Here is a 23,402-nt window from a genome sequence, read left to right as displayed (position 1 = left end):
AAGCTCAGGCTGGCTCAGAAGCCAAGCTCTGCCTGCTCAGGTCGAATGACAGGCTCTGCCCGCTTCCAACTGCACAGGAACGCCAGGCACCAAGCTTTTGAAGACGGAAAGAAATCCTTTGGAGAGGAGGGGTTAGCCACGAGCATCATATCCACAGCTCGCTCCTTACTCCTTCTTGTGCCCGCGGCGTCCGCTGGCCACGCGAGGGAGGCTGGGGGTCTGTCCCAGCCCTGTGCAGGGAGCGGGGACCGGGGGACTGTCCCGGAGCTGTGCAGGGAGCGGGGACCGAGGGACTGTCCCGGAGCTGTGCAGGGAGCGGCACGGCCGGAGCAGGCGCTGCCCGGGCTCGGGGGGACGCCGGACAGGAAATTTTGAGGGCGGGGGGGGCGGCGGCGGGGGGGAGACGCAGAAAGGAGCCAGGAGGCCTGAAGTCAGGTCTTGCAATGCTGAGCGCTGAGTGGGACAGTCTGTCCTGGGGATAACAGGGAGTGCCTCTGATAATCGTGCTGTCTGCTGGGAACACCGAACCATTTGCAAAGTCAAACCACGGGAGGACCTTCTCAGAGCACACAGTCCTGCACTGGTGTCCCTGGGAAAAGGCCAAGTGAGCTCCATCCCAAGCCATGAATACTCCAGCTGTGACTTGCACCACGGGAATGGTGCCTGTGCTGTGCTTGCTACCAAGTCTGTTGGCCTAGGCTGATCCAGTGGCAGAGCTGCTCACCATGTGGCTACTCCTGCCTGGTGCTGTGTGTCACCCTTCAGACACTCTGCTTTCCTAGGGATGCCCTTATGGAGCACTGAGGTGATGCTACACTGTGTGGTGCTGATGTATCCCACACACCAATGTATGAGGGCATTGGTAATTTTTCATTCAAGAGATTCATTTCTTGCCTTAGGCTGCTGTAGTACCACAAGGGCCTCACTGAAGGCAATGATCCAATCCGTCTGGAAAGGACTTGCTGTGCAGCAGTGGAGACAGACAGCACATCTGACAGCCAGTCCTGTACAAGGGTGTACATGGGGGCTCTGCAGGCAGCAGCTGCAGCACAGCTCCCGTGCCCAGCATCACAGGGTGCTGCACCCAGCAATGCTTTTCAGCAAATGCTTCATTTCTCCCTGAGTAAGAGTGATCATTTCCATTTCTACAGTGAATTGTCACCTTAGAAAAAAGCTTTGAATACACACCCTGCCTTTTGAAGTCTGATTTGACATATAAGCTGATAGGTGGCCTGTAAAGGTGTGACTAGCAGTCAATCACTTTATACTATAAAAAGTCCAGTCCCCTCTCATGCAGTCAGGTTCTTCTGACATAACCCTTCTGGGTGTGTGTGTGTAGATTCCTCCCTTGGCTGAGGATGCCCTCCAAGGTTAGTTGAGGGGGAATTCTGACCCTCTGCTCCACTCAGGTGAGACCCCACCTGCAGTGCTGCCTCCAGCTCTGGGGCCCAACATCAGAAAGATGTGGAGCTGTTGGAGCAGATCCAGAGGAGGCCATGGAGATGCTACAGAGGCTGGAGCCCCTCTGCTCTACAGAGAGGCTGGGAGAGCTGGAGATGTTCAGCCTGGAGACAAGAAGACTCTGGGGTGACCTCATTGCAGCCTTTCAGTACTTAAAGGGAACTTATAAAAGAGGGAGAGTGACTTTTTACACAGGCAGATAGTAACAGGACAAGGGGGAATGGTTTTAAACCAAAAGAGGAGAGATTTAGATTAGGTGTTAGAAGGAAGTTCTTGATTGTGAGGGTGGTGAGGCCCTGGCACAGGTTGCCCAGAGGAACTGTGGCTGCCCCATCCCTGGAAGTGTCCAAGGCCAGGTTGGACGGGGCTCGGAGCAACCTGGGATAGTGGAAGGTGTCCCTGCCCATGGCAGGGGGTGGAATGAGATGCTCTTTAAGGTCCCTTCCAATTCAAACCTGTCTGTGATTCTATGACTATACACCTCCAGATTTACAGCCTTTCTTTTGTGTTCTAGTGAGGGTCCTTCTTTAAATGTAGACAGGCTGAAATCCTGAGGTTGGGTGCTGCAGCACAGGGTACTAAAGCAGGTACCCATTCAGGGATGCTAAACAGACAGGGAAGAACACAGTGAATTGTATAAACATATCCAAAACCACAAAAGTACAATTTTTCAGTAAGAAATTGTGAAAAACCAAGTGCTTGCTTCCCCATCTAGTGGTTATGTTCAGAAGGAAGAATGCTCCAGTAAATATATCTGCTGGTCTCTGGAGGCTGGGGCTATGTGCATGCAGTGTTCCAGTGAACTGTAAGATCAAACACCACAAATGTGGTCTTATGTGTTTTTGCACATTGATCCTATTCAGATGGACAAGGACTTGCAATTACAGCTATCCATGTCCTCGTCCCCTTTTACCTGCACAGCTCCTTTCAGATAGTTTTTTTAGAATGAAAGAGATCAAATATATCACAGAACCATAGAAAGGTATAGATAGGGCAAGACATTTTGTACTTTAAGTTGCTGCTTGGAACAAAGTTGACTTCAAAGTTAGATCAGGTTATTCAGTCAAATTTGATCCAGCTAAATTTGAAAGTCTCCAAGGTTGGAAAGTAAGGATGGACCACTGCTCAGTAACCCAGTGTCAGTGGTCTGTATGCCAGTACTGCTCCACCAGCTTGGGAAAGCACTTCAGGAAAACAAAGTCCTAGAAAAAAAATGTTCCCAAGTCCTGTCAGAGAATGGGTGTGCAGCTCCCTTTTTGTTTGCACACTGCAGAGGCTGCAGAGGAAGATGCTGTTTGCATCTCTTAGGTTGTGCCAAACACAGGCTCAAACTGCCGGGGTCTCCCAGCAATGCAGGGCAGTGAGCGAGATTTCTAAGGCTCTTATCTCAGCCCCTGAGTAGCCCCAGTTATTGACAGCTTTGCTCAGGCTTTCAGGCTCTAATGTCATGCAGAGCCCACACAAAGCTATGAGGACACCAGCACACTGATCTGAGTTGTGAGCCGGTGTGTCTGGGAGGGTCACAGCTGAGGAGCAGCACTGACATTGCAAACGAATCAGAGATGTGAACCTCAGACTGTGAATGCTTCTGAGGCATTTCTTTTTGTTTGTAGGTGCACTTAGTTGTCCCTGCACACATGCACTTTGCTGAAAATGAGACACAACTTGGAATGACCCAACTTGCTTCTTCTGAGAGAAAACATCAGGGAGGTGATGATGGCTCAATGACCCCACCATGGTGTTTTTAGCACTGTGTCCCAAGTCCTGTGTTTTGACATATTCCTTCAACTCCTTATGGCAAGCAACACTTCCATTCCTCTCCTCTCGGGGCCTCGTAAGCCTCCTTCTTGTTATCCCAAACCACCACCTAGTGGGTGCCCGAGATCCCACCACAGCCCAGGGAGAGGGCTACACCACGGCCCGGGGAAACCAGGCTGCTCTTGAATGACCCTTAAGTGATGAACAGAGCTGTGTGCCAGCAGGACACCATCGGAATTTCGGAGTTTCACTTGGCTGGGCTGTTTGTTACATGCAAAGCAATTAACAGAAAAACCCTCCCCTTCACGTCAGTGGTGCCTTGCCTCATGCTGTTATAGGGTCTGCAGTTGAAACTGCATACAGTTCCTGGAAATGCTGAGTAAACCCCCAAATATTCCCTTGTTTTTATAAGCCAGATTCAGTTCTGCAATGTGTTGAGCATGTGAGTAGCTTCACTCGTGAATCAATCCACTGATAGGATGTACTGATCATTCCACCTTAGCAAGTATTTTACCCTGTAGATTTTTGCACTGAAATCATTGTAAATCCTTGCAGATGAGTCTACTAGAAAGAACTGAATTTAATAACAGCCTGAAAACCTTCTGAAACCACACCAGATGGCAGTGAAAAGACAAGGTGTAGGCTGTGTGGTTGGTTGGTTCCTCAAAACTGTCAGGAGATGACCTCTTTCCTTACAGCTGGAGAAGGATTGATGGCTTTCCTTCCTCAGGGAAAAATCTATAATTCAGTCCTCCCAAAGAGAGAAACAAATGTTTCATGAGAAATCCCTTGCTGAGTTAGAACCTCTGAAAACATTAATGGTGGTAACCAACATCACGGTCATGTTGAAGACCCTCACAACACCCTACGTGCAGCTATTGTTTCCAGTGATGAACCACTGCCTTCACATTGCTTGTTGACTGAAATCAGGTCAACAGATGTATTTTCTTTATTGCTGCAATTTCCAGCAAGTGTTTGAAAATACATGGTTTGGCCACTGCTCAGTAACCCAGTGTCATTAATACAGCAGTTTCTGGCTGAGGGCCGTGATGTCACAGGAGGTGTCATCTGCTGCAAGAGGGATCAGGACTCTAACAAAACATTCTGAAGAGGATCTACAGAAGACCCAGAGAAATGTCTGGCAGCTGGAAAAGCCTGCGACATTGGTCAGTTGAGTCTGACATAAGTCCATGCTGCTGTTGAAGAAAGGAAGTTCTATCCCTTCTAAACTTGCTTGTCCTTGCCAGTTCTCTCGTGCCATAAGGAATGAGTTCTCTGGAAATAACCCCATCAGTTCAGAGACAAGTTAAAAATTCAGTTTCAGCTGGATCAATTCCAGCAGAACCTGGCTTACACAGAGTCCTGGATACGCTTCCCAGTTAATAATGGTTACTGTAGCACTGAAAATCAGAGAGGTGTGGGCAGAAGGGACCTCTGGAGGCCTCTGGTACAAGTTTCTGCTTGATCCAGGTCTGCCACCAGAAGCAGACAAGATGTTATATCAACTGACCTACACGGTGTGAGGAGGTCCAGGTCACTGGTAGAGTGATAGAGCTGGCAATGAGTTAGTGATTGCCTGTGGTGCTGTCTTCACTCTAGAGTCTCTGTTTCTTTCCTTGCTGATGAATGCCATAGATCAAAATGCCACCATCATGCTCTGAAACAACACTCAGTGAATCCTTCAGGGTCTCAGCTCATTCAGAAGTCTCAGAAAGCTTGTAACAGGGTGGGTTGGTTTTGGTTGTGAGGTTTTTTTTGGGTTTGGTGGGTTGGTGTTTTGTTGGGGTTTTTTTTTTGAGAGCTCAGCCATGGAAAAATATTTAATTTGTCAAAGTCATAGTGACTTTTAGGCCATGTCCCTTTAGAAATGCTGACCTAACAATAGTACTAATCAGAAAGTATGGCATTTATAGTATCTTAATGGCATGCACCCAAAATAGATTCTAGTTATATCAGCAAGTTGACAAGCTCACAGGGTACAGATAACTCTTGTAATTAATTTCTAAAAGTCACAGGAACTGTAAAGTTGGTGTGGGTGGAATTTAGTTTTTTATTGAAATAATAAAGTGCTAGAATCACATTTATCCTGGTGTTATTATAGACTTACTTGAAGGTAAATTAAATCAGAATTTGGCTTCCCAACACTGTTAGGATAAAACTGTTAATTTTCCTCTCTTATGCTAATGATTCTGAGAAGTATGGGCTCTAATTAGAACATGAATAGAGAACACACTGTGACCTGCTGGTTCTTAAGGTCTAATGAGTGTAACTTTCTGAGGTACATTCTTTCTAAATCACTTCCCTTAAATAGGTCACATCACTCACTATGCTGGTATCACACATTCACTAGAGAAGCACAGGACAGTAATTCCTATAATTAAAGTTGCCCAACATTTTCATGATAAAAACATGTGCTTAATTTCTTATAGGTTTAACAGGCATGAATACTCAGAAGTGAAATTTTCTGTAATGGATATCTGTATCAGGATAAGGACCTAAATTAAAAATGTAATTATTGTTTTTTAGATACTCACATAGTGGGTAATTACTCTCACACCTTTTCAATATTAGTGTTTGGCTCAGTTTGTAGGACATGTCTGCTTTGGGACAGGAATTTAATTCCATAAAGACTGGAACTAGATCAGCCATATTGTATATCCCTGAAAATTACAGTTCTTGTGTGAATAGAGACATGCTAATGCTTTTGGCTAAATTCTCTGCACCAAATGTTCTCCAGGGAAGAGGCACAGACAAGGTCTAGAGCCATGCACAAACTCAGGCTGCCATGTGGACATCATGCAGCTGCCAGCACTAGTGCTCACCCCTGTAAGTTGCCAGTGGGCATGCACTGAAAAAATCTTATGAAGCTGTTCAAAGTTTCAGGTATTCAGAGGATATGCTGAAATCAGCTTTAAGTCAGCTGGGCTCAAATAAAAAGTGTTGCAGCCTAATGACCAGAGTTTGAGTGGCATTGATTCTGATTTAGCAGTGTTGGTGCTCTCTGTTGGGTGCTGTGACATCAGTTGTTCCAAGCCCTGGACCAAAGGCCTGCCTGCCAGCTACTTTCTCCTTACTTTCTGTCCTGCCCACTCAGATTCCAGGGTCTGCACTGTTGGGTCGGTGATCTGTGGTGTCAGACCCCACAGGTCTTCATAGGACCCCATCAGGTGCTTCCTGGATATTTTCTTGGCTGTTGTTAGTGGTCAAAAGTTGCATTCAGCCTCTAAAAAGTTGTATTTAGTCTCCAGCTGCAGCTGTGGCTTTATCCATCATGATGAAAATCCTGTTCCTGCATATAAGACTACTGCTTGAAATTTTACACAAAGGGATTGAGGTTGTTGGGCTTTTCACAGCTGCCTTGTGGACAGGATGTTCAATAGACAGTAATGATAGCCCAGTTCTCTCAAAGTTTTTCCTCTTCAGGGAGCAAATGTGATGGTGCTCACCGAAGAGTTGACAGCTCAACCTCCCTTTTTAGCCTCTTTACAAAGACTGTGTATCTGGTTTTGCATTCAAATACTTTGTATTCAGACTCTGCACCAAACACAGAATAATTAATTAATATTAATTATTAATTTCCTCGAATAATTTTCTCTGCTGTGCCCCCTTTATTTTAAGTCTTGGATCCTCTCCAGAATTTAGATGATCTAATTACTAGATTATTTTTTTCTAGATAAACAATGATTTTCCAAATCTCTTTCCCACACTTAGCTCCAGAAAGGAGAGTTTTCTGCTGAGATGTAACCCAAACATTTCTAAAGCCTTGCTATATGTCCCCCAGGTATCTGTGGATACCATGGCCAGAGCTTTATCCTCAGGGAAAACAGGAATGAGTTGCTCAGGACCATGTAGCTTATTGACTAATAGCAAGTTTACTTAAGCCAGGGAAGGATGACAGGACCCATCTTGGGTGAAAAACAACACTTAATGGTATTTTTCTTCTGCCTTGGTAGCCAAAGAGTAAGAGGTTAAAGAGAGTCTTCTGCTGCTTAAAGTGCCCCCTTGAATGCAGATGTGGCCTTCACTGATCTCCATTTAAAGATGATGGAATGTGTTTGTTCAGTAACATCATCCAGACTCTCTCTACTGTCACTCTGTGGCAATATAAAGCCCTGGTGCACCTACATTTTGAGCAGTGTGCACAGTTCTGTAGAGCTAGAAGTCACAGAGAATGGCAAATACTGATGTATGGGATGGAGCAGCAGCCTCCCATAACTGAGAGTTTCAGTCTTTAGTCTGGAGAAAAGGCTCAGAAGGGTGTGGTCCAGGACCTGAGGGAATGGCATGAAGCTGTGTCAGGGCAGGTTTAGGCTGGATCTCAAGAAAAGGTTGTTCCCCCAGGGCCTGGTCAGGCACTGCCCAGGCTCCCCAAGGCAGTGGTCACAGCACCAAGAGCTCAAGGAGCGTTTGGACAACACTCTCAGGGACAGGGTGGGAATGTTGGGGTGTCCTGTGCAGGGCCAGGAGTTGGACTGATAATCCTTGTGGGTTCCTTCCAGCTCAGGATATTCCATGAGTCAATGTTCAGGTCGGCAGCGTCCCAGAGCAGCCGCTGCACGGGGATGGCTGCCCCGTGAGCCCGGCCGGCCTGCGGCACCGCGACCGCAGGACGTGGCACCGGGAACCGTCCAGCTCACGGCCCGCTCGCCTGGGCCCTGCGGCCACGGAGGGGTGGAAGCAGAGGCACGGAGACCCGAGGGCAGCGATGGGGCCCACGGGGGCCCCGTAACGGTCCGACACACGGGGACGGCGACTGGACTGCCCGACAGAGACCGCGGGGATCGAGACCGACCGTGAGAGGACCGAGTCCGGCAATGAGGAGACCGGGCGGACGCGGCCGGGCCAGACCCGCCTCCCACCCCCCGCGCACGCGCGGTGCCGCCCCGGAGCCGCCGTCCATCGGCGCGTGCGCGGCGCGCGGGGCCCGCGGTGCGCGGCGCCGTCCGGCCGCGCGGTGCATTGTGGGCGCGGCCGAGGCAGTAAAATGGCGGACCTGGCGAACGAAGGTAGGCGGGAGCTGCGGCCGCCGCTCCCTGGCCCGCGCCGACCTCTCCGGTCTCTCGCTCAGCCCTGGCCCCCCCGGCCCTGCGGTCCGCGCTTAGCGGCGTGCCCGGGCACGGTCCCGCCCTCCGGAGGGCCCTCTCCCCGCGGCCGCCTCGACCCCCGCAGGACGAGCGGCCGGACAAAGGGAGCGCCCGGCTGGGCCGCCGCGCTGTCCGCGGGGCGGGGGCCGGGCCGGGGCTGCGCCCGCAGGTGCCTCCCGCTGGGCGGTGGCCCCCGCGGGGGGCGGGACGGTGCTCCCTGGGCGCGGACGGCGGGCCCGGTGCCGGGCACGGGCCCCGGGGGGGGCTCGGAGCCGCTTTGGGCCCCACCTTGTCCAGGTGCTTCCAGGAGTCATTGTCCACAACTTTCGCACTGCTGTAAATCTTTCCTTCGCTTACACCCGTGTTAATCCTTTCTCTAGCTGAGAGAGTAATAGAAGCGGTTATATAAAACGAGGTGAGGTATGATAATAGATGTATAATTTTTTTGAGCTGAAAACCTCAAAAATCTGTTAGTAAAGTGGTTTGACTTTTTTTTCTGAAGAGGATTAAGAGAACCTGGGCTGCACCACTGCGGGATTTGGGTATTCTGCCCCAAGATGTGTACAGTGATGTTTTAACTGTCAGTGGGTGTCTGTAGTTTGCCTTTGGGAATGACAAATGTCCCTCAGTGTTTCTGCAAAAGCCAGTTTGCTCTGGCTGTCTCTGTTTCTCGTTCTTCTCAGGTAATGGAAGAGGGGAAGAAATGTCTCAAGGGAGGTGAATGAAGAGGTGCAAGGCCCCTTTTTCAAGACTGTTTCTTACATTTGAACTGTGCATCAGTGGCAGTTATGGTTCTGATATTAATATTAAACAACAGGAAGGAAATATCTGTTGTAGGTGCAGCCTTTGAAGTTGAGGCCTACAAGCAGCTGACAATACAACTGCATTTAAGTTATTTGACAAATCCTGTGATGCAGCATGTTGGCTTCCAGACTCTAGATGAGCTGTCAGTGCCCAGGGAGGCATGATAAGTGGTCTCAAGAATGGTAGTAGTCAAATATGTGATGACTATTTGTGAGAAACTTAATGGACAGTATTTACATAGTGTCATTATAATGACCTTATAATAAATTTTAGAACTAGAAGCTTGGGAATAGTTATCTTATGTCATAGAAGCCCTTCACTTTACCTCCTCATTCTGCTGGGGAACATTAAGTTCACCAGTGAATTCCAGGTTACCAATACTTATTGCATCTTTTGATGCCAACTTACGTATTTCTACCCCTACCTTTATTTCTGCAGGGTCTTGTCTGGGATGACGGGGGGAAGTGTGATCCCATCCTTACTTTTTTATCTGGTCTTTTTCTCTTCAGACCCTTTTCTACCTCCAGTGACTTCCCTCACCTTCTAATCCTTTCAGTTTGTATTTGGATCTCCTTCCTGAGTTGTCATCTTCATCCTTTTTGTTCTGTTTCTTCTTGCAATAAGAATGTGATACAATCTTCTGTAGCATTAAGCGAGATGAGCTCACTCTGGAACTGTTGTCTCCTGCTCTTCTAGTATGATTGGCTGTTAGTTTTCCTTCCTCCACCTCCATTTTTGAGGCATATGTTCTTCATGTAACAGTGGAAATACATGTATTTTCTCGAATTGGCATCTTTCTGCTGAAACTTGGTGAATTCTGTAGTCTTTCTACTTGCCTTGTTTGCAGTCTGTCATGGTAAGGGTCTTCTCAGGTGGCTGTTTTCTCATCATTCCTAAACACTTCAATTTGTTTTATTTTTCCGTTGTTGTAGGTGAATGCTTTACTTGCTTGTGTCCAGGTATTTTCATTTGAATATATGAAGTAAATATTTTGCTGCTGATAGCAAAATATTTTGCTAAAATATCCTTTGGCCTTCTGCTTCATATTGGTCTTCTCACGTCTGAAGTATTTGATAGCTAAATGTTCATATTCACAAACCAAGTGTGGTTACAGCAAAGCTCTTAATGTTCCTTAATCTTGATTGATCTGTACAACAGAGCTGTCTCAGTCATGCTTCACTGTGAGGTGTGAAGCTAATTATTCTTTGGCACACAGTAGACACGAGTACCTAGAATGAGGTTTCAGCCATTCCTTCGGACTGTGTAGTGTGTTTGAACAACAGCTTTTCTTGTCTGTTCTCTTGTCTTACCCATTTGATTACTGCAGCAAACCTTCTCCTGCCCTTGAAAAGTTCTGGGTTTTGTGCTGTTTGCATCCTCTCATTTTACTAATGCAAAGCTTTTTTAACCTGTTTCTTTTACCATGACACCCCTTTGTTTCAATTAGTTAATTGATTTTTCTGTTTTCAATGGTATATTAGTTATCTTTACCTTCTAAGTTGATACCTCTCTTAGACTATTGAATGTCTTAAATCACTGCTGAGCTGTCAGTACTGCCTGCAAGTAATCATTCTACTAATGTCCTTTACGACCTCAAACTATTTTAATGGATGGTCTTTCTGTGATAACTTTCTTCAAAGCTACAAGCAGTTCCTCTAATATGCTCATAACAGCTTTATTTTTTTCATTCTAGTTGTTCCTTGAATTTTTTCCATTCACTTGTCTTTCCTTTTTCTCTAGTAAGCTGGTGAAACTGTTCCCCTACCTCTTTGTAGTGGAGTGATGGCCAGCTGTATCTTGACAGAAGAAGGTTGTTGGATTAAGGGGGTCCTCTACTGCAGAGAAGGGGGGTGAAGGATCCTAGTGCCACTTTCCAAAGAAGTTTGTACTGTGAAGTTTCATAGGAACAGATCCTGGTCTTGGTATTGCCCCTCATGATGAGAGGAGATCAGCTGATAAGTGTGGAGCTAATGAAGAGGAGGAGAGAGTAACTTCTCCCCAGCTGTGTGAAGTTTGATCGACTTCGTTGCAAAGATTTAGTGACATTGTGATAAAGGTTTTGGGGACTGTCATTGTGAGGTTAATTATTGAAAACCAGGATTTTGGAATGGTAGGCACAATTATTATTATTACTGCTGTATAAAGTGGTTACTGAATGCTCTTAGAAACTTTCTCTTTGTTCTTTGGTGTTCTAGCTGGATCACGTCTTAAAACTGGCACTTCACACAGGTGGCAGTGGAGTATCACAGAGAACCAGCAGCTTCATGTCAGCCCTATCAATTTATGTGAACCTGAATGCTTTTCTCATTAAGTTGCTGCTAATACACAAGTAGTAGTTTGCTTTTCTATAATTTACTGCTGAAGCTGCACTCTAGCCAACAGGATCTCCTTGTGTGGGGAATGAATTGCTTTATCTTTTCAATAGCTGAAAGGTGATACATCTTTTTCTCAGGGCTAAAATTTGATGGATGTTTTCACATTTCCCTTTCAGGAGGTGCCTGCAACTTCACTTCACTTTATGAGATCATTAAACTTACAGTTTATGATCATAACAGGTTTACTGTACGTAACTGCCTTAAATTAAATTAGAGGCTGGAGACCAGTGCTGTGGAAAGGGGCCTAGGGGTCCTGGTTGATGGCCAGTTGGCCATGAGTCAGCAGTGCCCTGGTAGCCACGAGGGCCAACCATGTCCTGGGGGGCATCAGGCCCAGCATCGCTGGCTGGGCGAGGGAGGGGATTGTTCCACCCTGCTCTGACCTGGTGTGGCAGAGTACATTTTGAGTCCTGAGGTCAGTTTTGGGTATCACAATATAAAAAAGACATTAAGTTATTAGAGAGCATCCAAAGGAGAGCTACAAGGGTGAAGGGTCTGGAGGGGAAGCCCTGTCAGGAGTTGCTGAGGTCACTTGGTTTGTTCAGCCTGGAGGAGATGAGATTGAGGGGAGATCTCATTGTGGTCTTCAACATCTGTCCCCCCCGAGGGGCAGCAGAGGGCCAAGTACAAATCCCTTCATTCTCACGACCAGTGACAGGACTTGAGGAAGTGGCTGGAGCTGAGTTGGAGGAGGTTTAGGTTGGATATCAGGAGAAGGTTTTCACCCAGAGGGTGGTTGGGCACCAAACAGGCTCCCCAGAGCAGTGGTCACAGCACCAGGGCTCTCAGAGTTCAAGAAGCATTTGGACAATGCTCTCAGTCACATGGTGGATTGTTGGGGTGTCCTGCACAGCACCAGGAGTTGGACTGGATGAGCCTGATGGGTTCCTTCCACCTCAGCATATTCTGTGACTGTATGAAGTGTACAGAAGATGTGTGAACTGAAGCAGTTCCTTGCAGAGTAATCAGTGTCATTCCTTTGCCACACTTGTATGATGCTTTTGGAGAAAGGAAGGTGTGTTGTTACTTTGAGGGAAAAGGCAGCACTCACTACTCTCTCTAGAAACAAAACCTTTTTTTTTTCCCCATGATAGATTAGTGGGTGAAAAGTTAGGCTGACAGACATGTCCTAATAATTCACACCCAAACACCATGAAGAACTATTTAATTTACAAGATAGAGCTATCTAAATGCTTTAATAATTTTTGTTAATGCTTTTGGGAGTTCTTTATAAATATTTTACCTACATTGCAAAGTGTTTGGGCTTCCTCGGGGTTTTCTTCTTTCTCTCATGTGAAAATAAGCTACTTTTTTTCCATTTTGGACTTGTGACATTTGCTTTATGTGAAGTTCCTGATCTAAAATTTTAAAATTACCTAATTTTGCAGAGGGTAACTTATTTCTGTTAATGTCACAGGGGCTTGGAAAATGAAATAACACATGCTCTGCAAACACTTAAGATTTGTGCTTTAAATGTGATGTAGGAAAATTTTATTTAATCTTAACTATTAAAGGTATTCTACCTTCCCAGCCAGCTGTGGAAGTAGCCTGCTAACTCATGCCATGGCAGACAAAACAAAGAGTTTGAACATGAACGAGAATATCTGATGTTTTACTTGATAAACAGCAACTTCCCACAGTTTTAAAAACGAGGCAGAAGTATCTCTTTTCCCAGTGTCATTTATATTCACCATGACATCACTTGTGTAGTGTGACCATAAATGTCACGTGGCTTGTTCTTTCTGACATGAAGTGTGGCTGGACTTTGCTTGTGGGGGTCTTTTTGCAGATCAGCTCTTGGAGTGGCATATTGGTCTTTGCTTTCAGTCCATTTGTAGCTATTGAAAGAGAATCTTGTGTTGTTATCAACACCTTTAGAATTTTATAGTCCTGCAAATTGCCCGTATCTCTTAATATGTTGTGTTTATCATGATTATTCTGCTTTTCATGATGCAAATAGAAAAGGTGGAAAAAAAACCCCAAGAACACTTTAGTGGCCTGCACTGTTCCAATAAGCATAATTAAACCTAACTTTGAACTTACATTTTTCTTGTCTCTCAGATAAACCTGATCAGGCTTAACAGGTGAGAAATTACCACTCTGAATATATTCACTCAGTTAACACCCTAATTGCTTTTCTCCTTTTTATCACTCATTCATGGTTCACAGGTGTGGTACACTTTTTCTCTCATTATAATGAGTTAAAGTCGAGCAGCAATTTTCAGTTTATATACTTCTGTTGTTGAAGAATTCTTCTGAGATCCAGGCGAGGACTTACTTGCCAGAAAGTTCCTCAGTGCTTTTTTTTTCCCCTGCCTCTAATGTAGTTTTCCATGTAATCAGGCACTATTGCATTTCTCACTGTAACTTGCAGTAAATTTAAAAATAAGGTGTTTGAAACATTGTAGTTCTTAGCTCTAGAAATAAATTCTCCTCTTAATAACCTGGCTACAGCAGATCTGGTGAGGTGTTGAAAGTTGTTTTCATGACATGGGGCCTGGGTTCATTCTAAAATTTAAAGATTAATGTGAGTCACTCAGATGTTTGGTGATCTGGGTTGCATGTTGTTTGAGGAGAGGCTGAAGGAACTGGGTTTGTTCAGCCTAGAGAAAAGAAGGCTTCAGAGAGGCACATTTGGAGCTTATCAGGGTCTGTGAGAAGGTTATTAGAGAGACAGACCCAGGCTCACAGGAATGGTGTATGCTGGAAGGACAAGAGACAAAAGGTGAGAGGTGGAATGAGATGTTTAGGCTGGAAATAGGGGAAAGGTTGAGTTTTTGTGTTGGGGGTGGGTTTTTTCCCTGCCATAAGGGCAGTCAAGCAGTAGAAGAGATTACCCTGGGAGGCTGCACAGCCTCCATCCTTGGATTTTAAGACCAGGCTGGATAACCTGATTAACCTGGCCTGACTTCAGGTCATAACTGACCTTAATTGGAGCAGGAGGCTGGACTAGAGACCTCCAATCTGAATTATCCTGTGCCCTTATGGTAGAGAGACAATGGTCTCTGGTGAAGAAGATGACTGCTTTCTTGGCCTTTGTCACTGCTTTGCCATGGGATTTACTCTGTGAGCCTGAGAACTCTGCAGAGAAACACACTCCTACAGGTATTTCTTCCTGTTTTCATAGAATCTTAGAATGTTTTGGATTGGGAGAGACCTTTGAAGAGTTGCAACACCCCCACAGTGTGCAGGGATACCTTCCACTAGGTCAGGGTGCTCCAAGCCCTATCCAGTCTGGCCTTGAATGTTGCAGCTCCATGAAGCAACTTGTGCCAGTGCCTCACCACCCTCACAGTCAAGAATTTCTTCCTAATATCTAATCTAAATTTGCCCTCTGTCAGTTTGAAGCTATTCCCCCTTGTCCCAAGTCCCTCTCCAGCTCTCCTGGAGCCCCTTTAGGCACTGGAAGGGGCTCTCAGGTCTTCCTGGAGCCTTCTCTTCCCCAGGTGAACCCCCCCAGCTCTCCCAGCCTGGCTCCAGAGCAGAGAGGCTCCAGCCCTTGGAGCATCTCCGTGGCCTCCTCTGGACTTGCTCCAGCAGCTCCACATCCTCCCGATGTTGGGGCCCCAGAGCTGGATGCAGCATTCCAGGTGGGGTCTCACCTGAGTGGGTCAGGGGGTCAGAATTCCCCCCTGACCTGGTACCCCACGCTGTGGGGATGAGCCCAGGACACGGGGGCTTTCTGGGCTGCGAGTGCCTGTGGCCAGGTGATACTGAGCTTCTCATCCACCAATACACCCAAGTCCTTCTCAGGGCTGCTCTCAATCCATTCCTTCTTCAGCCTGTGTTTGTGCTTGGGATTGCCCTGACCCAGACACAGGAGTTGCACTTGGCCTTGTAGAATTTTGTAAGGTTTGCACTGGCCCACCTGTCCAGCTTGTCCTGGTCCCTCCGGATGCCCCAACCCTTCCCTCCAGTGCATCAACTGCACTATACAACTTGGTGTCATTGGCAAACTTCTTGTGGCTTCCCTCGATCCCACTGTCCATGTCACTGACAAAGATGTTAAACAGTGCTGGTCCCAAACTTGGTCTCCACTCGGACATTGAGCTGTTGACCCCACTCCGAGTGTGCCAGCCAGCCAATTTCTTATCCAGGGAGTGTTCCCTCTGTCAAACTCATGTCTCTCCAATTTAGAGACAAGGATCTCCTGTCAAATGTTGTGCACAAGTCCAGGTAGATGATGTCAGTCGCTCTTCCCTCATCCACCAACACTATCACCCAATCATAGAAGGCCACCCAATTTGTCAGGCGTGGTTTGCTGTAAGTGAAGCCATGCTGGCTGTCACCAGTCACTTCCTTATTTTCCATGTGCCTTAGCACAGTTTCCAGGAGGATCTGCTCCGTGATCTTGCCAGGCACAGAGGTGAGACTGACTGGCCTATAGTTCCCTAGGTCTTCCTTTTTTCCCCTTTTCAAAAATGGAGGTTATGTTTCCCCTTTTATAGTCAGTGGGAATTTTACCAGATGGCCATGATGTCTCAGTGAGTGAAGATTGGCTTAGCCACTTCTTCTGCCAGTTCCCTCAGGACCCATGGATGCATGTCATCAGGTTCCATGGTCTTGTGCACCTTCAGGTTCCTTAGATGGTCTCAAACCTGTTCTCCTATAGCAGGAGAGCATTCTGCCAGTCCCTGCAGGTAATTACAAGGGTAATCAAGTGTCAGTTAGGTGACCTTTAAGGAAGGGATGTGTGGAGGTGTACAGCAAACTCCCTTTTCATTCATGTGTGATGATGGGGAAGGAAAAGCATGTGTTCAGCTGGTGAACTACTCCAGCAAAGGGTCTGTTCCTCCTGAGGTACTGAAGTACAGTACAAGTACTAGTTGGAAAGACATATGGAGGGGAAAGACAAATAGTTTTCAGATACTGATTCTGTTTTTCTCCTTAAAACACTCCTTTTTTCCTTATATGTTACCGGGAATTGGTGGAAACAATATGTGTAACTGAGATTTAACTGGTTTAAGGTTTCATTGTTGGTAAAGGCATCACAGAACTTAACATTTTCATATTAGTTACTAATGAATGTGGTTGGAAAAAACCCCAATGATTTCTCTTTTTACAGAAAAACCTGCCATTGCTCCACCTGTCTTTGTATTTCAGAAGGATAAAGCACAGAAGGTAAGGAGATGTTGATATGGCTTTTTATTTGTTTTGTTCTTAGCCTTGACTCCTTCCATGGTGATCAGCCCTTTGTCTATATTGTTGTGAAGTTGAAGATGGATAATCCAGCATTAACATTAGTAATGGGCATGGGGCAAGGAGGTACTGAAAGGCTAAAAGTGGGAAGATGTGTGATGGTAGCACAATACAGGTAGCTCCTCAGACAGAAAATGGAACAGTCTGGGAGAAAAAGTATCTGTAAAGGTGTATCTTGAATGTGTGGCAAAGGAACGCTGACAGTTGAGTTGCATGAGAAATCTATAAAGTTTCTTTATCTGATAATCGTGTTAAGACAAAGAAAACTGGTCTAGATTATCATTTTTCACCTCAGTACATTTAAGCGTCTCTCATATCTTTGGTTAGCAAGCTGTAAAGTGTTAGTTACCTTGGGAAATGGCAATCCTGTTCCCTCATCTCGATATACTAAGATATTTAATTCTTCCTGGTTAATAGTAAAAGCTATTAAGATTTGGGGGGTAGGAAAAATCAAGGTTACCGTTGTTTCACTTGAAGATGGTGGGAACCCAGAGAGGTGTAATTGTGTACACACGATGCACTTTGTGTTGGATCACTGGATTGTTATGTTATCTGTGCAGTCAGAAAATGTTTGAATTGAAATACTCAACCATTTTTCAGTTGATAGCTTTTCTTTGGTTTGGAATAAGTACCAGACTTCAGCTTTCTCACAGGTTCAGTAGGCATATTCATCATCAGAGCTTGAAATCTTTTCTTAGTTTGGGAAGGATTTAAATCTACTCTCCTCATATTAGCTAATCAAATTAACTCTACCTGAGAGTAAGTACTTTTGAGATGTTCTTTCAGTTAGATTTTTTTACAGCAATTGTTTGCATGTACTTCAGAGTGAAGGGAGTGCTGGTGTTTGCACTATCCATTGGGATCACGTTTACTTTTAGGAAACAGCTCCAATTACCCACTGTTGCTTAGACTGTTGCTGAAGTCCTTTCTGAGATGCATCATGGTGAATGTTCTCCCCAGGTGTCCTTTAACCTGGCAGTGCTTCCATGGTTAGCCTGGAAGGAGTGATCATAGCAGTGTGCAGCCCAGGCAGAGTGATGTGCTCCTGTGTCCTTTTTTGTTGGCCTGGTCCTTACATGCCAAGATGACAGTTCTTGTGCTCTCAAGTTCCTTCATGTTGTACCTTTGCTTCTGCACAGAGTGCACACCTCCAGGGGCCTGCACAGTCCATGCCTTCAGTGTTAGGCTGTGCAAGCTTCTGCATCAAGCTGTGAGACAGATCTGTTGTACTCTGATAGATCTCAAGAAAATACTTGTAAAAAAATTTATAAGTTAAAGGCTTAATGTATTTTTGAACTGGCAGAGAGGATCCAGGAGATCTCTGATTGTCTTCCCAACTGCTGAGAATTCTGAGCACTGTGGTGGTGCTGAGCCAGTAGCTGTTTTCAGGCACAGCCAGAGCTGTGGGGTGAAGGGTCTGTCTGTGTCCAGCCTTGTGGGTTCCCAAGCACCTTGAAGGTTACAGGGGTTAGAGAGGAGTTAGAAATTAGTCTAAATGCCAAGTGGTGGTGGTGCTATCAAGGGGGCTTAGCCATGGTCACCCTGGATGTGGAATAAGGTCTAGATTGACTGGGGAATAAGGCTTGTTCAGGAAGATCTGGCATCTGTCAGTTAGTTACCAATTTTCAAAGTAGTAACAGGCATAAATGCTTATGTTAAAGTGTGTATTATATGGAGATGCAGGATTTTTTAAAGGGGAAGAGAGAGTGATTAATAATTTTAATAGCTTCTATTGTATGTATTTGACACTGGAGAGAAGGAGTGGTAGAAGCATCAGTGCTGTGCTTCTTGCAGTTTGATTAAATAAAGCTTGTGCCAGTAGCTGGTTTTTGGTGTATAGATACAGTAGTAATATAGTTAGAACACGGTTCTGTGAGCCAAAAGTAACAACCACTTAATCTATACTGTATATATCAGAACTAGCATTCAGGTCAGCTTTGATCAACTTAATCAAGGAAAGGTGCCTCAGGTTACAGACTGGTTGAGACCTTTCACTGTATTTTCAGAAAGACATAATAGCTAAATGTTCCCATTAACAGTTAACTCCATTAGTATTTCTGTAAAAGGTGCCTGGTTAAGTGCATTAAAGTTAACAAGGAAATTCTTTGAACAAAGGACTTTTTCCTAGAGCAATGTTTTGAAGAAAATGCCAAAGTAACTTCAAAATAATTGTCAAAAACCACACTTCTTGAATATGTAATTTCTCTATGTAAATTGCAATTTTAATTTAGTCTGTCAAGTCACTTTTTTTCTGTTAGCAAAAGTGTTCATGGAGGCTTTTCAGTGCTGACACAGCAGTCTGACAGTACACCAGGGGTGAGGAAAAGCATTGCATTGTGTATTCAGTTGTATGTGTGTATTCAGTATGATGATTGCTAAGATGTTTGTTTAGTGCTCTTCCATGTGAACCAGGACATCCTGAGCAGAATTATTTTTTTACAGAGTCTACAGACTCTCTCAGTATTACATCTGGGTTGATATAATTCAATGGTCTTACTGCCTTTTCTGAAACTAACAGTGTCTACTATTAAGTTAAACAACATTATTTCTTTAGAAATCTCTTCTTAAGTTTGTGCTTGTAAGGTATCAGATATTTGGGTCACACCAACCTGGTGGAACACTCCAGGTTTGGGGCAGAGTGACTGGAGAACTGTGCAACAGAGAAGGACCTGGGGATGCTGGTCAGTGGTGGCTGAACATGAGCCCAGGTGTGCCCAGATGGCCAAGAAGGCCACTGGCACCTGGCTTGTACCAACAGTTGTGTGTCCAGCAGGGCCAGGGCAGTGACTGTCTCCCTGTGCTGGGCACTGCTGAGGCCTCACCTCAAAACCTGGTTTCAGTTTTTGGCTTCTCATGACAAGAAAGACTTTGAGGGGTTGGAGCATGTCCAGGGAAGGGAACGATGCTGGGGAAGGGGCTGGAGCACCAAGAGTGGAGCCAGGTGAGGGTCAGGCTCTGCTCCAAGAGAACAAGGGACAGGGCCAGAGGAAATGATCTCTAGTTGTGTTGGGGTGGTTTAGGTTGGATATTAGGAAACATTTATTCACCAAAAGGTTGTACAGCCCTGGCACAGACTGCCCTTCCATTCCTGGAGGGATTTAAAAGCCATGTGGATGTGGCACTTGGGGACATGGTTAGTGGTGGCCTTGGCAGTGTTGGGTTGATGTTTGGACTTGATCTTAGAGATGGTTTCCAACTGGAATGATTCTATAGTTCTATGATCTGTTTCTCTGTTAGAAGTTGGAAAATACTCAGCATGTTGTAGGACAAAGTTCATACTAGTTTGGAAACTAATTTTATAACTTGTCTTCCAGCTAAGGTTTTATGCACTTTAATAGAACTTTAGAACTTGCAGTTTGTCATGTTGATTTAGAGGGAACAAAAAATGCATGGTGTTCATAATGCTGCCTCTAAATTTTTTGTTCAGTAAGGAGGTTTGAGTTGTTTTCTCTTGCAGTTAAAGACAGGATTAGTCTCTCTGTCGTTTTCATTATAGATATCAATTAATGGTGGATGTCAAGTTGGCTGTTTCTACATTTGAGTGAGTCTCCATTTTTGTGATTTTCACATCTCCTTAACACACTGAGAACTATTTTAACAATGTGTGAAATAGAGATAGTCTCACAGATATCTGAGTGTTAGCACTGCTGTTCATATTTCTGACAGGCCTGTGCTTTGCATAGCACTTTTTGAATTAAATATTTCAGTTGATGGATACAGCTTATTCTGTGATGAATGTTAGACACTTGTTTGACTTGTGTTTCTGCTCTGAAACTAATTTTAGCTTTGCCATAAAACCATTTCATGACAAGTTTCTGGCCATAGGTTTCTTGAAGTTATTTTCTGAAGTTAGCTTTTAACATGCATTTCTGAGGTGAAAGCATTCTTGTTTTTTGGATTTACATATTTTTAAGCAGGTATAATGGCTCAAACAAATTTAACACAGTAGTGTGGTAAAGAAACATGTTGTCCAAAAATGCTTTTGTAGTAACGTCATTTGTTCTGCAAGTGTGAGCTGTGGTGATCTTCTGGTAATTACTGATTCTCATCATGTTAGGATCATTATGACCTCCCTAGCCTCAAGTACAACAACAGGTAGATATGAAACTGTGATATTAAAAATTTTTGTGCTTGGAAACAAGCCATTGTCTATGGTGTAGCTTGTGCCTTGTCCTCTTCCCTTTGCCTGCCTGGGCTGGGATAATGGTAGAATATAGAAAAGAACACTTTATATGAAAAAGAACAACTTGTTATATGACTGGTTTTGGTCAGTGTACTGCTTTCTGTAGGTGAATTGATAGTGCTGAGCTTTCAAGGATGACTCTGAAGGAAGATAAGTTACATGATGCTTGGATCATGTTCCAAAAATGTTTCTTTAACTCTTCTCATTCTGTGGGGTCTTAAGTTAATGTTTGGATCTGTTGGTAACAACTAAATATTAAAACCAGAAAATTTTGACAGTACAAAAGCCCAGCATCCCCAACTTTTACCTGGCGTAGTATTACCCAATGTATTTCAACTGTTTTCAGCCTTAATTGTAGTAATTTCTTGCAAGATAAAATTTTATGTATTGCAGGCTTTTAGTAATTGTTTCTCTTATGAGAATAGGACAAATCTTACTTGGAGAACTTGGAGCCCTTAAGATGTAAATGCTGCTGTTTATTTTTGAGGCTTCTGTTTACTCTCTTGCATGGACCTGGCATTTTTAATCTCTCTTCATTCTACCAAGTGTTTTCTGTGAGCAAGCCAAGGTTGTGTTCATCTTTGCCTTACTGCTTGATTCTTTAGATACTTTACCATAAGACATTGGGAAGCTTGGCCCACAGATCTCAGCTGGGAGCACATCCTTGGCTTGCATGTTATCCATGGACTATAATTTAGTCCTTAATCACAATACAGTTGTTTGGGCTCAAAGCCTATAAGTTTTTTATTCTTCAGATGTGTGGAGAATACGGTAATGCTTGATTTTTGTTCTACAAGTGAGGATGTGCAGCATTAAATGATGTGAAGAAATGACAAGACTGTGGCAGAAGTTCAGCAAATACCAAATTGCATTAGAGTGCACTAGTTATCCTGTCACCTCCCTCCTTGAAATAGATGTGCAGACTTCTTAATTTATGAAAGAAAGCATTGATGTTGCTTTTTGGATAATTCACCATCACGTGAATCTGAAGGGATCATCTCTCTTGTGTGAATGTTAAAATAATTTCTGTGGAGAGTTTTGTAACCAACCTCACCTCCCTGAAATGTGAGGTGAAGAAGCAGTGAAGGACAGTTATTTACATTAATTGTCTATTTAATTTTTATGTCTGAATCTGAGGGTAAAAGTTGTCTTTAAGTGTTCAAGAGAAGGAGTTAAACTCCAGCAGCCCTGTAGCTGGCAAAATGTTCTTTGCCAGGACACAGATGATTTTGGCTAACTTTCAAAAAAGTGCATTTGCTCCACGTGATGCTTTTTGCGGGGAGGGGAAGTTGATTCAGTCAGCAGGTTGTTTACATAGTTCCTGTGTATTTTAATTGGTGTCTCAGCAGCGAGCAGCTCCTTCTGCCCTACTGTGAGAACAGTGGAATTTAAAAAGGGGTTAGCAGATGCTCTCAGTAGGACAACTGCTCTCTCATGTCGCAGCCTTGCATTGAAGGGACGTTGTCTTTTCTGCTCACAGTCCCCTGCAGAGCAAAAAGCTTTGTCGGATTCAGGCGAGGACCCCCAGGGAGAGGTTGAGCCCCTCCACCATGGTCTGGGTCATACAGAACCAGCTGGTGAGCGCGACTCTGAGCACCCTGCTCCCACTGTGGCCTCAGTCAGTGCTACCCTGAGTCCCGCTGCTGCAGCCCAGCTTGCTCCTATTCATCAAGAACTGGCAGGGGTAAGTGTCAACCTACCAAGTACTTCTGCTGCTGAGGGGATTAGAGGAAAAAGTCCCTTCCACAAAGTGGAATCCGTTACTGTTCATTGTAGGCAGTGCAGACTGTCTGTCTGGTTCTTTGATCTCAAGTGTTAGTCCTCTCTAAGTCCTTGTTCCAATTAGCAGAAATTAGATTTGTTTGGGTCTCACTAGTAGTGTAACTCTAGAAGATGCCTCAAGTATTTTAAAATTTAGGGTGTAAGCTGTGTTTGCTAAGGATGAGAGCACTTCTAAATGAGTGAGAAAGTGCATCTATATTTGTGGGATTTGCTTTAAGCAGTTAGAGGAGAGCTCTTTGTTCCATCTGAGCCATAATGCTGCTGCTTGACAAAGTGAGCAGTTAATACTGTGTTTCCACTGGATATAAAAGGAGCTTGTCATGACAACCTGTAAGGTACTTAATAGATTAAAAGCACCAAGAATCATACTAAAGCAGAATTTTGAATTTAAGTATTTGATGGGGGAGGAAGTCAGTACCTTGCGGTTGGAAAAGCTGTCAGAGCTCGTAATTTAAGATTTTTCTACTAGTGGTGCAGCAAAATATTTTCTGAAAGATTAGATGACTAAATGACTGCTGCTATAGAGTTTTTCAAAGCAATTTTAAGTGTTCCTAAACTTTCTGGTTGGTGGGCCATATTTTCTTGGTGCAGGCGAGTATCACTATTCACTGTGACACCACATCCTAGGCACGTGCTCTTTGCTAGATCTTTGCCTGTTAAGGCTGCTCCACCCAATACCTGCACCCTTTTCTTGGCTAGTTGGTTTGGTTGGTTTTTTTTTAATCCAAAAATGGGCCATTTCCAGTAAACCCAGTG

At 44.7% G+C, this 23,402-nt stretch overlaps 1 protein-coding gene across 2 annotated transcripts in view; it reads left to right on the top strand.

The window, feature by feature from the left end:
• The first annotated feature begins 8,144 nt into the window (after positions 1-8,144).
• The window catches only part of RANBP3 (RAN binding protein 3), a 36,944-nt gene continuing 21,686 nt past the window's right edge, over positions 8,145-23,402 (top strand). The window contains exons 1-3 of one of the 2 annotated variants that reach the window (XM_027706127.1): positions 8,147-8,225; positions 16,548-16,603; positions 22,345-22,548. In XM_027706127.1, the coding sequence (XP_027561928.1) occupies positions 8,204-8,225; positions 16,548-16,603; positions 22,345-22,548 (282 nt within the window). In that variant the 5' untranslated portion in view covers positions 8,147-8,203. Of the gene's footprint in view, positions 8,226-16,547; positions 16,604-22,344; positions 22,549-23,402 lie in introns of both variants that reach the window. The other variant, XM_027706128.1, reaches the window with a different exon arrangement.

Source organism: Neopelma chrysocephalum, unplaced genomic scaffold (genome assembly GCF_003984885.1).
Source record: "Neopelma chrysocephalum unplaced genomic scaffold, ASM398488v2 Primary Assembly neopelma1_365, whole genome shotgun sequence".
NCBI classification, from domain to species: domain Eukaryota; kingdom Metazoa; phylum Chordata; class Aves; order Passeriformes; family Pipridae; genus Neopelma; species Neopelma chrysocephalum.
This window is presented reverse-complemented; position numbering and strand designations above follow the sequence as displayed.